Source organism: Lutjanus erythropterus, chromosome 19 (genome assembly GCF_056507025.1).
Source record: "Lutjanus erythropterus isolate fLutEry1 chromosome 19, fLutEry1.hap2, whole genome shotgun sequence".
In the NCBI taxonomy this organism is placed as follows: domain Eukaryota; kingdom Metazoa; phylum Chordata; class Actinopteri; order Lutjaniformes; family Lutjanidae; genus Lutjanus; species Lutjanus erythropterus.
Genome location: NC_139335.1, coordinates 1,503,721 through 1,517,071, shown reverse-complemented (window position 1 = coordinate 1,517,071; position 13,351 = coordinate 1,503,721). Strand labels below are relative to the sequence as shown.

At 39.2% G+C, this 13,351-nt stretch overlaps 1 protein-coding gene across 1 annotated transcript; it reads left to right on the top strand.

Annotated features, from left to right (window-relative positions):
* Positions 1-747: 747 nt before the first annotated feature.
* Positions 748-12,383, top strand: spns1 (SPNS lysolipid transporter 1, lysophospholipid). The gene is made up of 13 exons (XM_084744221.1): positions 748-983; positions 5,230-5,451; positions 7,140-7,205; positions 7,313-7,449; positions 7,555-7,706; positions 8,440-8,506; positions 8,580-8,722; positions 9,105-9,257; positions 9,403-9,592; positions 9,717-9,782; positions 10,689-10,787; positions 11,273-11,441; positions 11,654-12,383. Exons 2-13 carry the CDS (start codon positions 5,238-5,240, stop codon positions 11,722-11,724), a joined length of 1,527 nt encoding a protein of 508 aa, XP_084600347.1. The 5' UTR covers positions 748-983; positions 5,230-5,237; the 3' UTR covers positions 11,725-12,383.
* The last annotated feature ends 968 nt before the right edge of the window (positions 12,384-13,351 follow it).

Sequence of the window (13,351 nt, the reverse complement as noted above, 5' to 3'; positions counted from 1 at the left end):
AATCAACTTAAGGAGTTCTACCAAGAACCGTTTTATATTATGGTACAGAGAACCCTTGAAAGAGTTCTTCAAGGATTTCAACAATCTTCAAAGAACTTTTTCTTCTAAAAAAGATTCTTTGGATGAAAAGGGTTCTTAAAGGAACCCGGAATCAGTCTTACAAAGAACCCTTAACAAACCCCAAACTTTATCTGGCATTTATGACAGATTTTGATAGTGACTAGTAGTGACTCTCTATTAACTCCTTATGAATACGAAAATAAAAAATAACACAAAACAGAATTTAATAGTTGTGGCTCCAACAGGTTTGTTTGTTTGTTTGTTTGTTTGTTTGTATTTGGCCAAAAATATCTTAAAGGTTTTGATTGTAAAGCCTGCAGAGCCCTGTTCTAGTTGGTCAAGATTAATTTTAAACACTTTATAATATAATATTGGGAACTTTAATCTATAATAGTGCATCAGATTTGTATTTTTATAAATATATTTTTAAAATATATATTTAGATTTTTATTTAAGTTTTAAAGTGAAATGCAACTATATCTGTCATATTAATGTAGTAGAGATAAATACAAAAATAAAATAAAATATTTAAATACTTCATAAAACTGTACTTGTACTGTAGTACTCGTTTGTTTTCCACCGCTGTAACAGTAAATCAATAGTTACTGAAACATCCACCGATAAGTTTATTGTATTGATTTTGTCATGTGACTCCGATAAGAGGGTCACGTGAGCTGCAAAGCGGAAGTTTGATCGGATCCAACATGGCGGCGGTGCGGGAACAGTGTCTGTGAAGTGTCCTGAAGTAAACATTTAGTTTTATCCTGTGCTGTCCCGGTAAACTGTGTTCACGGGACAAGTTTTTATTGTAAAACACCAGAATGGGTTTCGAGCACCATTAACAGCTGTGTGTGTGAAGAGGAACATCGTGGAGAGGCGGCAGAAAGAAGAAAAGAAGCGTCAGCCCTGACTCATCCTCCGAGGTAAACAACAGGCTGATAACCGCTAACTGTTAACGACTACCGGCTCAACACGAGACACAGGGACAACGGACCGCTAGACTTACAAAAAAATAAAACTGCAATGTAAATGTTACCTCATAAAGGCTCATGAAACTAAATATTTGAACTCGGTTCCCTTGTAGTTAGCCGGATAACATCACGCCGAACTCCATTCAAAAAACTGCGAATTTAGTGTTGCTTTCGTTATCTGTAACGTTTGAGGCATTTACTTACCACAAAGAAGAGAAAACGTCTTACTTAACCCAACTAGTTGCCGAATTTATTAATACGTTTTGACTCTCTGAATGACACATCTTAATTGTTTAAAGGTTTGCTGTAAAGCAGGGTACACTGAACTGACAGAGGACCCTACATGGAACCTGGAGTGACATTCTCTCTAAGCCAAAATGCATTTGGGGAAGTATTCAACTTGACTGCCGAATTTTCCAGAAGAGCCTTTGGAATGTCCTGTATCATACGTCAGCTGTTAGAAACTAATGTTACATTTGTCGCAACGAAATAGACTTAAAACTGACAAAATTCTGAATGGAGTCTGGATAGCCGTTCTCTCCGGGCCAGTTATTCAATGCTTTTGCTAAACAGTCTTTCTTACCTTTGTTTCTGAATTTATCAGAGGATCCATTAAATGTGTTATGTCATATATCACAGCATATATAGCTATAAAAGGGTGTTTTATAGAAAAACCGCCAAGAAATCTGAATGGAGTTTGGAGTATCGGTCTCTCCGTGTTAGTGCTTTTATCTAACATATCTGCCGAATTTATCAAAGACCCCTTTAAATGTCTGAAGTCTATTGTCAGCCGTCATAAAGGAACCGTAGATTTTTTTGCAACGCGAAGTGTATAAAACTGTCCAAATTGTGAATGGAGTTCGGAGTGGCATCCAACTTGCAGGCAAGCTGTTGGTATTTTTAGCAGTGGCAGCTTATTATTTTCTCGTGCGCTGACACCGCGTGAGGCTGTGAGTCAGTTTGAGGAGAAGCAGTCTGAGTCCTCTGGATTAGTGGGCATCTGTTTGATCAGTTACTGATAGCTCTCTGATCAATGAGAGGTGTTTGACAAAAGGGACGAAGTTCAAGACAATTGAGTGGGTCTCTCTTTACATGCAGTGCACCTCTGGAGTGTCTGTCTGCTCTCTGTGTTAGTCAAAGAAGGATCAGTCAGTAATTTTATTTAGTCATTATAGTCTCTCATTATAAATGCATGGTGAAAAAAACATTTCAAGATGACATGAAGTGTTTTAAACCTTTACAACAGTCATTAATCAGAATTTAGCTTGGTTTTAAACAGTCATGTAAATGAATTAACATATCAGTGTATTATCACAACATCAATGTTGTCTGAGCGTAAGGGCAAAGCCTGCAATGATTAATGTATTTGCTACTTTCTAGATCAATGGATTGATTGATTATTTGGTCTTATGTCTGTCTGATGTCTGGGAAAGTGACACAATATTTTCACATGTCTTGTTTTGTCTGACTGACAGTCCAAACTAGGGCTGTACAATTTATTGAAGTTTTATCAAAATCACAATGTGGTATTGGGCAATTTTCAAAACGCAGGATGCGCAATATGTTGTTGTTAAAGGAGAACTTGTCAAAGTACCATTTTAAATGAAATATTGTGCTCTGATCTACACATCATTTCCTAGATTTCAGGAAACATCTCTGTTTGGTACAGATCCCTGAAAAAATAACACGCCATAATCATTTTAATATGCTTTTTAATGAAAATGAGATTATCATATTTTTCTCTCTAATATCACAAATCATATTGTAATTGCAATATCAGTCAAAATAATTGCAGTTAAATATTTCATAGCCCTAATTCACAGTGAGCTGCTCTGAGTAATTTTCTCCTTCGCATATTGACCTTCAGAGCGTTATCAATATACTGAGAGGAACAAGTCAGACGTAGATCATTAACAGCTGATAAAGTTGGAAAGTTAGATACTTTCCCCCCTCAGCATCTCAGAGGAAGTTTCCAGCTTTAGAGGAACTGTGCTGTTATTCTGTGTGCTCAGTTTGTAACCATGTAAAGGTTTCACCAGGACAGATCTCATATTAATGTGAGTGAGATGTAGAAGAGGATCAAAGAGACGGATCAATTTCGATGATGTAGGTCAAGTTCTTTACGTCAGATTCTTTTGTTTGGTTAACAAAAAGACGTTTCATTTTGAGACAATACACAACAATCTACAGGGATGTTGTTCACCACATCAGCGTCTTTGTCCTGATGTCAACAAAAATTATTCCTGCACTGAAGCAAATATGGGAGTGATCACATGACTGACTGCAGTTTCACTCTGTCATGTCCATCACGGCTTCTCCTTTCGCTGCCTCTTCCTCTTCTGCAGCTCCGGATCTTCACCTCTCCACTCTGAATCTCTTCAGCAGCACCACACATTAAAGTTTTCACATTCTGAACTTTTTTTAAAGGTTAACTATGTTCATTTTTTGTCGAACAGATGGTGATGATGGACTTAGATGCTACAGGAAGTTAAGGGTCTTTTTATATTGATCAGTTTCATGTAATGTTGCATTCATGTGCTCCTCAGTTGGTCCCATTTCCTGAGCTGGGAAGTCGTTCTTAACTTTAATGCATTTATGAGCTTTTAATGTGGAAGCAGCATGTACAGAACAGAGGGTGGGGTTGTTGTTGTAGTGTCAGGGCGATGGTTTTCTGCAGTCAGTGTCCCACTGAAGATTCATGTTGCTGAAACAGTTTGAAGTTTTATATTAAAAAATGATTTTGTCCCAGGCTTGTTGCTGCACCAGAACGGCTGGGAATCATTTAAAAAATTACAGTGAATCTACTTTGATTCGATGATCCGACTGATTATTCAGTTTATCGTTCTGCATGCAGGGAAAATATTAGCTCAAGTTATAAAAATCATTCCTCGTCAACAGTTTTCTTTACATCGGCTGATTAATCGTCTATCTGTTTTTTCCTGCTCCAAACTGTCATTATGCTATCAGCCTTTAAAATCCACTGTCAGTCTGTAGTTCTGCAGCAACACATGTGGACCATTATACTTACATATTTTTACATGTATTATTTCAATTTTTTCTATATTGTTTGTTGATCGTAATCATTAAGTAAATTAATCAGCATGTCAATATGTTGTGTTTGCTTTACTCCTCTCTGACAGTAAACTGAACATCTTTCTGTTTTTTATATAAAAAGACATTTGAGGACGTCAGTTTGGGCTTCAGAAAACAACAAACCACTAATCGATTAATAATTGAATAATCGAGAAAATAATTGTCAGATCATTGCATAATGAAAATAATTGTTAGTTGCAGCCCTAATTGTGGTATATAGTAGTATAATGCACATATGTTTCATATTTTTTTTTTACATACTTAGGATTTCTATTTCTATTCTCATATTTTCTATATGCTTATATATACTTCCAATTTTGAATGGGTGCAAAGTAATGCAAACATTTTCCGTCTGAGGATCAATAAAGTATTTTTGATTCTGAAAACATCCAAACTTTCAAGGGGAGGTGAATTTTTTTTATTTTCACGTTATTATGATTGTCAACCCTCTGAGTGTTCAGTGTCACACATCATCAGGCTGAGTTGGTACCAGCAGGACAAACAGGATTTTCCAGCTGTTCCCACTGTTTGGTCCAATAACATTTCCTTACAGTTTGTTTTATTTTTTTTTTTATCTTTTGAATAACTACATTTAAAACACAATGGATATGAAAATTTGTAATTTGCAAAGTAACTAGTGACTAAAGCTGTCAGACAAATGTAGTGGAGTAAAAGTATAAAATATATCATCAAAATACAGTGAAAAGAACATAAACAGGGAAATGAAAGAGCTTTGCAAACCCGCCTGCATCTGCAAAGCTGAGATCCTGAACCGACCCGTTACCCGCAACTTTCTCAAAGTCAAATCTGCACCCGCCCAGAATCGTGAATATAAGCCCCGCGACCCGACCCTCACCCGTGATTAAAAACACATATACGGTCACCCAATCGGTGCAGCTCCTGTGCTCCTGCGACCCGTTTCCATAGTAACAGCGAGCTGAGCTTGCTGCTATCAAAAGCTAGTACTCTTTTAATGAATATATGAAATTGTTGGTAATAAAACTTAACTTTGAGGTAACCTTTTGTTGCTTAAAAAAACAAACAAACAATATATAAATTAGTATTTTAATGAATAATAGTTGTGTTTATTGATCCCCCTCCTCAGCGGCGGCCATGTCTCTGGGCGAGCCCACGTCGGACTCTGCGCCCTTCTTCTCTGATGACAGCGAGGCAGAGGGCACGGAGGAGCAGGGCGGGGCGGCGGCGGATGGGCAGCGGCCGCAGGAGGAGTCAGCCAGCGGTGTGTCCACAGTGCGAGCGCTGCTGACCGTCCTCATCCTCTGTTACATCAACCTGCTCAACTACATGGACAGGTTCACTGTGGCAGGTACAGTACAACACCTGAGCATCACCACAGCCAATCAGAAGCCACCTTCACCGATTACTGGGATGTCATCAGATTTAGCTTTAATATTTAATGATACTCCAGGAAACCAACAATCAGTGGAAATATTATTTTCAGGTCTCGACAGTCAGGATTACCCGCTGGTTCAGGGCGAGTGAAATGTTTGGTCAGGCAAATAAATCTGGAAACTCACTTGGTCGACAGTGAAAGTGGTAAGAAAAAAGAAATTAAATTAAAATTAAACTGTAATTTAACTTAAACTTTGGATATTGATTAAAGTGTAGAATATTTTTTCATGCAAAATCGCAGAAACTGTTTTCAGCTTCTCTGTTTATTATATGATGTTATATTATTAAACTGAGTGTTTTGGAGGTTTAGACCGACAGAACAAGATTTTTAAAGACATCACTTTGGATTTTGAAAAACTGCGCTGGACATTTTTCATTACTGATCAATCATTAATCGATTAATTGCTGCCAAGAATTTCATGGATTAGAAATTTAATAAGAGCAATTTGTTGAATAAGAAAACTTAAACATAAATCGAGGAAAAAAATGAAAATGGATGGGAAGAAAGATGAAAAACGTGCCTTTTTTATCCCTTTAATGATTCATCAATTATTAGTATACAAATTAAACAAAAAACAAAAAAACTTGATAGACAAGCTTGATTTAAACCTAATAAATATCAATTGTTTTGATTGTACTGTTGAAAACTTTATTCTGCATATATGACAAATTTTAATCTTTTCAGCCAAAAGTACCAACATGGACCTTTTTATTAAACTATATATAATTAAATTTTTTGATTTTAATTTATAATCCAGTAACACTTCAACCAGAATAAACTTGAAGCTGAAAATTACATCAGTTACTGAAGTTGAAAGCTATAAAAAAAAGATTTGTTTTGTAAATGCTCCTTTTTTTTTTTACAGCACTTGTCTGAATATGAGACGTGTTTTTGTGATCAGATGTTTTAAAGGGATAGTTCTGTTATTTGAAGTGGCGTTGTGAGTCATACTGAACGGCACAGCTGATGGAGTCCACGAACAGGACAGAGAGAACCGAGACAGTCGATGCAGCAGCTGACAGTGTTAGCAAACAACAGTGAACTTTCTGGTCCTTCAGGTTCATGTTGGTCTGCAGCAGACTGTCAGATAAATCTCACCTCCTGTTCTGACTAAAGAATAAACAAACTTTCTCCCAGACCTGTTTAACTCCTGCTTCTGCAGAGTCACTACAGCAAACTGTTGCATCACGTCAGTCTGGTTTGGTCACATCAGCCTTAGAAAGAAAATCAGAATTAGCAGGTAAAACATTTAAAAAAAACAGCAGATGGAGGTCGACACGCCTCCAGTTTGGAGAAGCAGCAGGTTTACTGGTGTTCTGGTGTTCTGCTGTCAATATCAGTAACAATCAATAATGGTAGACCAACAACTCCTGTGTGAGAAAAAGATACTTGGCTTATTTAATGATGGTTTTCCATCAGAAAGTAAAGTGGTGAGAAAATATTTTAAATATCGCATATACTTAAACTGCTTCCTATACTGGCATGTGATGAATTTTAAATCACCTAATCGTGTAATCGCAGCAGTCATCACACGTTCCTGTTAAAATGTTTGTGCTTGTTACCCGAGAAGTAAAATGACTTGACTGTTTTGGCTCCTTCAGGTGTTCTCACAGACATAGAGCACTATTTTCAGATTGATGATGGGACGTCTGGTTTACTGCAAACAGGTAAGAAGACTTTTTTTATAGATCCTAGAAAGTATTTTTAAAAAATGTCTCCGGTCGGCACTGGAAAGAGACACTCTGGACCCAGTTCTGTGTTTGTTTCCCTCCAGTGTTCATCTGCAGCTACATGTTCCTGGCTCCGGTCTTTGGTTACCTGGGCGACAGGTACAACAGGAAGCTCATCATGAGTCTGGGCATCACATTCTGGTCGTTGGTGACCCTCGCCAGCTCCTACACGCCCAGAGAAGTGAGTCACATGTTGTGTAGTGATATAAACACTGAACAGTGACAGGAAACCAGTTAAAAAAAAAAAAAAACATGTTAGAAAGTTAAAATTCTCGTCGCCTCGCAGCGTTTCTGGGTCCTGCTGTTGACTCGAGGTCTGGTCGGAGTCGGAGAGGCCAGTTACTCCACCATCGCTCCCACCATCATCGCTGACCTCTACGTGAAGGGAAAAAGGACAAATATGCTCTCCATTTTTTATTTTGCTATTCCTGTCGGCAGGTGGGTTTAATCGTTCTGTTATTTTCCTCTTGAGTCACTTTTCTTGAGCAGTTTATGCTTTTAAAATGTCTTTTTTGTTGTTTTTTTTCCATTTTGTGTGTGCTTTAATTTAACTAATCTGTCTCATGATCATCTTTAAGATCTTTCTCATGCCTTGCAGTAACTTTAGCTTTGACTTTGGATTTTCCTGCAAAAAAACTCAAAGTCCTCTACACAGAAATGAGTCCACAGGCTGTTCTAGACAACGAGAAAGTCAGGAAGGTCTCATTTTTAAGTTCTGTTCGCTCACCTGTTGTCAGTACAGGTTTACAAATGAAACCATGGAAATTTCTTCTGATTTCTACACATTGCAATGATTGCTCCGCAGCAGTCATGTGAGGAGGAGCCAATAACGTTCCTTCGATACTACAAATTTAATTGGCCGTCATCCTGAAGAAAAAAAACAGTAGTTAAATAGTTTTATTTTCTCATCTCAAAACCTTTTCAATACAAATAAAATGCATTTTTGCAAAGGTTTCTGTTTTCTTCTGCCAGATCTGCCACAATAAAGCACTTTTCTAAGGAAACCCGTATGTCACATGTGCTGATTATAGTTACTTATTACATGTAATCCATTACTCCCCACCCCTGGAGTTAATGTTATTTTGTTTGCATGTGTTGATGCACATGAACAGTTAATCTATTCATTTATAAATATCAAACAGGAAGTTTATCATCTTTCTTTTCTTGTCAGCGGCCTCGGATACATCGTAGGATCACAAGTCAGTAGTCTGGCGAAGGACTGGCACTGGGCTCTGCGGGTAAGTTTTTAGATGTTGTTGTTGTTACACAGATATGTGTGGAACTCGTGGATGACGTCTGTCCTCTCTTCAGGTGACTCCAGGGTTGGGACTGATCGCGGTGCTGCTGCTGATCTTCGTGGTCCAGGAGCCTAAACGAGGAGCCGTCGAAGCTCGACCGGAGCACCACCTGCACCAGACCAGCTGGCTGACGGACCTGCTGGCTCTGAGCAAGAAGTACGTTCAGCGTCACTCGTGTCCAACAGCGTTCAAGTAGGGACCAAAATTTAGCAGCAGCCACCAGCCAAAATAAAATAAAACAAAGAAGAGGCAGGTAGACTAATGTGGTTTCAAAAATACACTGATTATTCATTTAGTGGCTGAACACTTGGGTGCTCCAGTAGCTCGCCTGGTCCCATGTCCCACGAGTCCTTGCTGCAGCAGCCTAAGCTCAAGTCCAGCCCACAGACCTTAGCGTGCCGTCCCCTCTCCGTCCACTCTTTACTGTCTCTCTTCAGCTGCTACTGTCCAATCAAGACTGATCAATAGTATGAACTATATACTTAAAAAAAGTAAAGGTTTTGATCTGAACTGATCTCCGTCTCTGTTTTCTCTGCAGCTACAGCTTCGTGTTGTCGACCTTCGGCTTCACGGCGGTGGCGTTTGTCACCGGCTCGCTGGCTCTCTGGGCTCCGACGTTCCTCTTCAGAGCAGCTGTCGTCAATGGGGACAGAGCGCCGTGTGTGGAGGGAAACTGCGCCTCCTCAGAAAGGTAACACACACGTGGTTTATTTGCTCCGCCTCCTGGAGGAGTCGCACCTCTTCATCATGCAGAAAGCTGCGGTGGAGAGAAACAGATTTTGATGTTTATTTGAAAGACGGAGCAGCGCCCTGACACCGTGTTTCTCTCCTGACAGTCTGATTTTCGGGGCCATCACCTGCATCACAGGTGTGCTGGGCGTGGCCAGCGGCGTGCAGGTCAGTCGGCACCTGAGGACGAGGACGCCCAGAGCCGACCCGCTGGTCTGCGCCGCAGGTCTGCTCCTCTCGGCTCCTTTCCTCTACCTCGCCATCGTCTTCGCTCAGGCCAGCACCATCGCCACATACGTGAGTTCTCAGCCGTGATGAGTCGATCTCCAGCGTCTCCTCAGATCAAACGTCTCTCTTTAAACACTTCACATGTCCAGTGTTGAGCTCTGAGTGTCATGTGTCTTCTGTCTGTCCCCCTCAGGTCTTCATCTTCCTCGGAGAGACGTTCCTGTCGATGAACTGGGCCATCGTGGCTGACATACTGCTGGTGAGAAATCCCACAATCCCTCTGTCATCTCCATCACCTGCTAATTCATCTGTGTTTCTGTGCAGCTACGTGATCACATGCTTTGGAACAAATCATCACCTTGAAATTAGACGGTTCTGTCTGAATACAGTTTTTAAATCGTTTTAAATCTCACCATGTTAGCCAGCTAATGCTAGCTTCCTAATGCTAACATTAAGATTCAAACACTAAGTTAAAGGACAGGTTCACTTTTATACCTGTGACTGGAATAAATGCCTAGCATTAGCTGCATTAGCTGCATTAGCATTAACTGCCAGTAGGTTAGAAAATTAATGTGAGAAAAGCTAAAATATGGTAAAATATAGAAGAGGTCCAGATTTACGAATGAGCAGCTGGTGAATTTGAACATTTATCTGTCAGTGGTAGAACCTTCCTGACTAACGTTAGGAAGTTAGCATTAGCTGACTAGCATGGTGACATGATTCAAAAAAGACTGAACTTGTGAAACGTGTTACTGAAGGTTATTAAAAAGTTTACATTTGAATTGATGGGATAAAATCACAACATACTGACTTTAATCATCCACTAATCCTGTTTTTTCTCTTTTCTCTTCCTCCAAAATAATAAAATAAGACAAACTTTGGCACATCACAGTTTTGATATAAAACAAAACCTCATAGAAATGTCATACGACACATTAAATATAACCGTCTCATAGATAAAGACACTCTTATAGGACTAATTTCACGGTTTCGAAGGCGACAAAGTTTTAAAGCACTGTGATATAATAGTAGTGGAATAAACATGTATTATTGGAAAGGGATGATTTTATGTTATTTATAATGCAGTTTAAAGTTTTCCTCTTTAGTTCATGTCATGCAGAGACACAGGTTTGGTTTCATGTCTCTGTCTTTGTGTGTTTGTCAGTACGTGGTGGTTCCCACGCGTCGCTCCACAGCCGAGGCTCTGCAGATCGTCATCTCACATCTACTGGGAGACGCAGGGAGTCCGTACCTGATAGGAGTGGTATGTCATCACACAGAAACACACAAGCAATATAGAACAATATAGCAATGTATTTATTATTTTCTTTTTCTTTTCAGTACAAACTCGATGAGAAAAAAGGCTGGGATGTTGTGCAAAACATAAATTTAAAAAAAGTATGGAATGATTTGCAAATCATTTTTTACTTTTATTCAGCACAAAGACAAGATATTTAATGTTCAAACTGATAAACTTAACTGTTTTTTTTGGTAAATATACCTGCAACACATTTCTATAAAGTTGGTTCAGGAGCAACAGATCATGATCAGGTATTTAAGCGGCGACCTGGAAAGACTTTTTTTTTCTAGAATTTCTATATTTCACCATCTACGATCCATGACATCATGAAAAGATTCAGAGGATCCAGAGAAATCTCTGCACAGGAGGGTTTTTGTTTTACAGTTTTGCTGCAGCAGGTTTCAGGTCCTCTCCCTGCAGTCAAACTTTGTCTCCGTCCTCGTCCGCAGGTTTCAGACTCTCTGAGGAAGACGGACTCGTTCCTCTGGCAGTTTCGCTCCCTACAGCTCTCTCTGTTGCTCTGCTCCTTCGTGGCCGTGGTGGGCGGAGGCTTCTTCCTCGCCACCGCCCTCTTCATCGAAAGAGACCGCAATCGTGCCGAGAACTACGTCCCTACAGGTGAGACGGGTTGGATGTCCTGAACACGTCACTAACTGTCTCGTGTAATCTAAACTATTATAGAAACATTTACATTTATTACATTTCAATTACAAATATTTCTTTTACACACTTTGTAATTCAGAAAATTAGTAGAGTAATTTCTTTGCTTGTCTTCATTGGTGGAGAAGCAGAATAAATAAAAGCTTCTTCTCATTTCTGCCCGTTAACAGATGACGAGCCGATTGTTGTACCGAAAAGCGGCCGGTCCACCAGAGTCCCGGTGTCCAGCGTTCTGATCTGATGACAGAAACTTGACGGGGGTTCAGCCTGGTCCACTTTACTTCCACCTGCGGTCATTTTATTTAAATATTTTTTAGGACTGCGAACACTAATCGGACTGTCTGCCATGCAGAAAAGTTTTAGGATGGGTTTATTTTTAAATTTAACTTTTTATACTTTTACCAATGCCAGGAACATGCCGTCATCTTGGGAGAACTTTTTTTGCATTTTGTGTGCAGAGGTTTATTTTGACGTGAGCTCAACACGGAGACGTTTTCAGAGCGGACATGATGTTGAAAACGAGCACGAGAGACTCTGTGAGGACAAACAACCGAAGCTGCTCTGTGGGTTTTTTTTATTTGACACCGGACCGGAGCGAAATTTTACCTTCAGTTGGACTGGAAAACATAAAAACGAACGTCAGTAGAACCACAACCAAAAACAGGCTGTGCTCCCAAACCTCGAGTGATTTTATATCCAGGACGAGCTTTATTAACCAGATTTCATAACCGCGTATTTGTACATGTTTGAACTAGTTTTAATTACAACACTAACCCTCCTGCAGGTTCAAGCTGTCATAGAACAGGAAGTCACACTTTCTATGAAGGTTATGTCCATAATGCACTTTCATAAGACATTAAAATACATTTATAAAGCTCTAAATAAACATTTACAATCATGCATGGCAACTTATAACAAGTTTTATGAAGTATTATAAGTGGTTAATGTGATATTTTATAAGTTTAGTGTTTATAATGCTTTACACCTCCATGCAGGAGGTGTTGAGAGAAGGTCACTTCACACCTGGCATCAGACTTGTGATCAGATCTAACTTCACCGCTCTGTATGCAAATAAACACGTAGCTCCGTCGTTTCTGTTTGCGAAGACCAAATGTGTTGTTGTGGTTAACCAGTGGTCCATCAGTAGCAGCAAACTGACTCCATGTTTTTTACACAAAGAAAGAAAGTACTTTGTGTAGAACATCTGCCGAATTTACAAGAAGACCCAAATAATAAAGAATTTGTCCTAAGTTTGTTTAGTTTCACATCACTCAAAACTCAAAATTGCACAATTTTATACGGAAGTCCGGGGACCTAAAATGTCATGTTCTTCCATAAATTTAATGAAAATGGTGAAATCAGTGTAAACAGTTTGTTCAGACAGCTGCTAAATGTTGGCAGGTAGATGTACTTGAGACACAGAGTGGCCACCAGTACAGAGATGCTCCGGCACACTAACACAATGTTTTTTAAGAAGGACACGCACAACTTAATGTGGTGAATTTAATGCTGAATTAACAAGAAGGCCCAAATAATTAAAATAATTTGTTGTACACAGGGTTTCACAGAGTTTATAAAGTTCTTCCTCACACAGAAACTCACAAAACTGCATGATTTTTAAAGGACGTTTGGGGACTTAATCCACGAGTGAAAAAGAAGCAGCCTATATTTATTAGTTTGCTATATTTTTTTCAAATTTAGTGTCTACTGTCAATAAACTGAAAAACACAGACTACACCAGATACACGAGGAAGGAAGCCGGAAACTATGATCAAATCTGACATGACTAAGACTTACCTCGTTTAATGAGCTCTTCCAGGATATTTTTCTGTCTGAATCATGTCAGATAAATTTTCATGGATGTTTAA

Coding starts and splice junctions, on each gene's coding strand:
- spns1 (XM_084744221.1), top strand. CDS start 5,238: ATGTCTCTGGGCGAGCCCACGTCGGACTCTGCGCCCTTCTTCTCTGAT. Junction 7,206..7,312: donor GTCTGGTTTACTGCAAACAG/GTAAGAAGACTT, acceptor GTTTCCCTCCAG/TGTTCATCTGCAGCTACATG. Junction 8,723..9,104: donor CTGCTGGCTCTGAGCAAGAA/GTACGTTCAGCG, acceptor TTTTCTCTGCAG/CTACAGCTTCGTGTTGTCGA.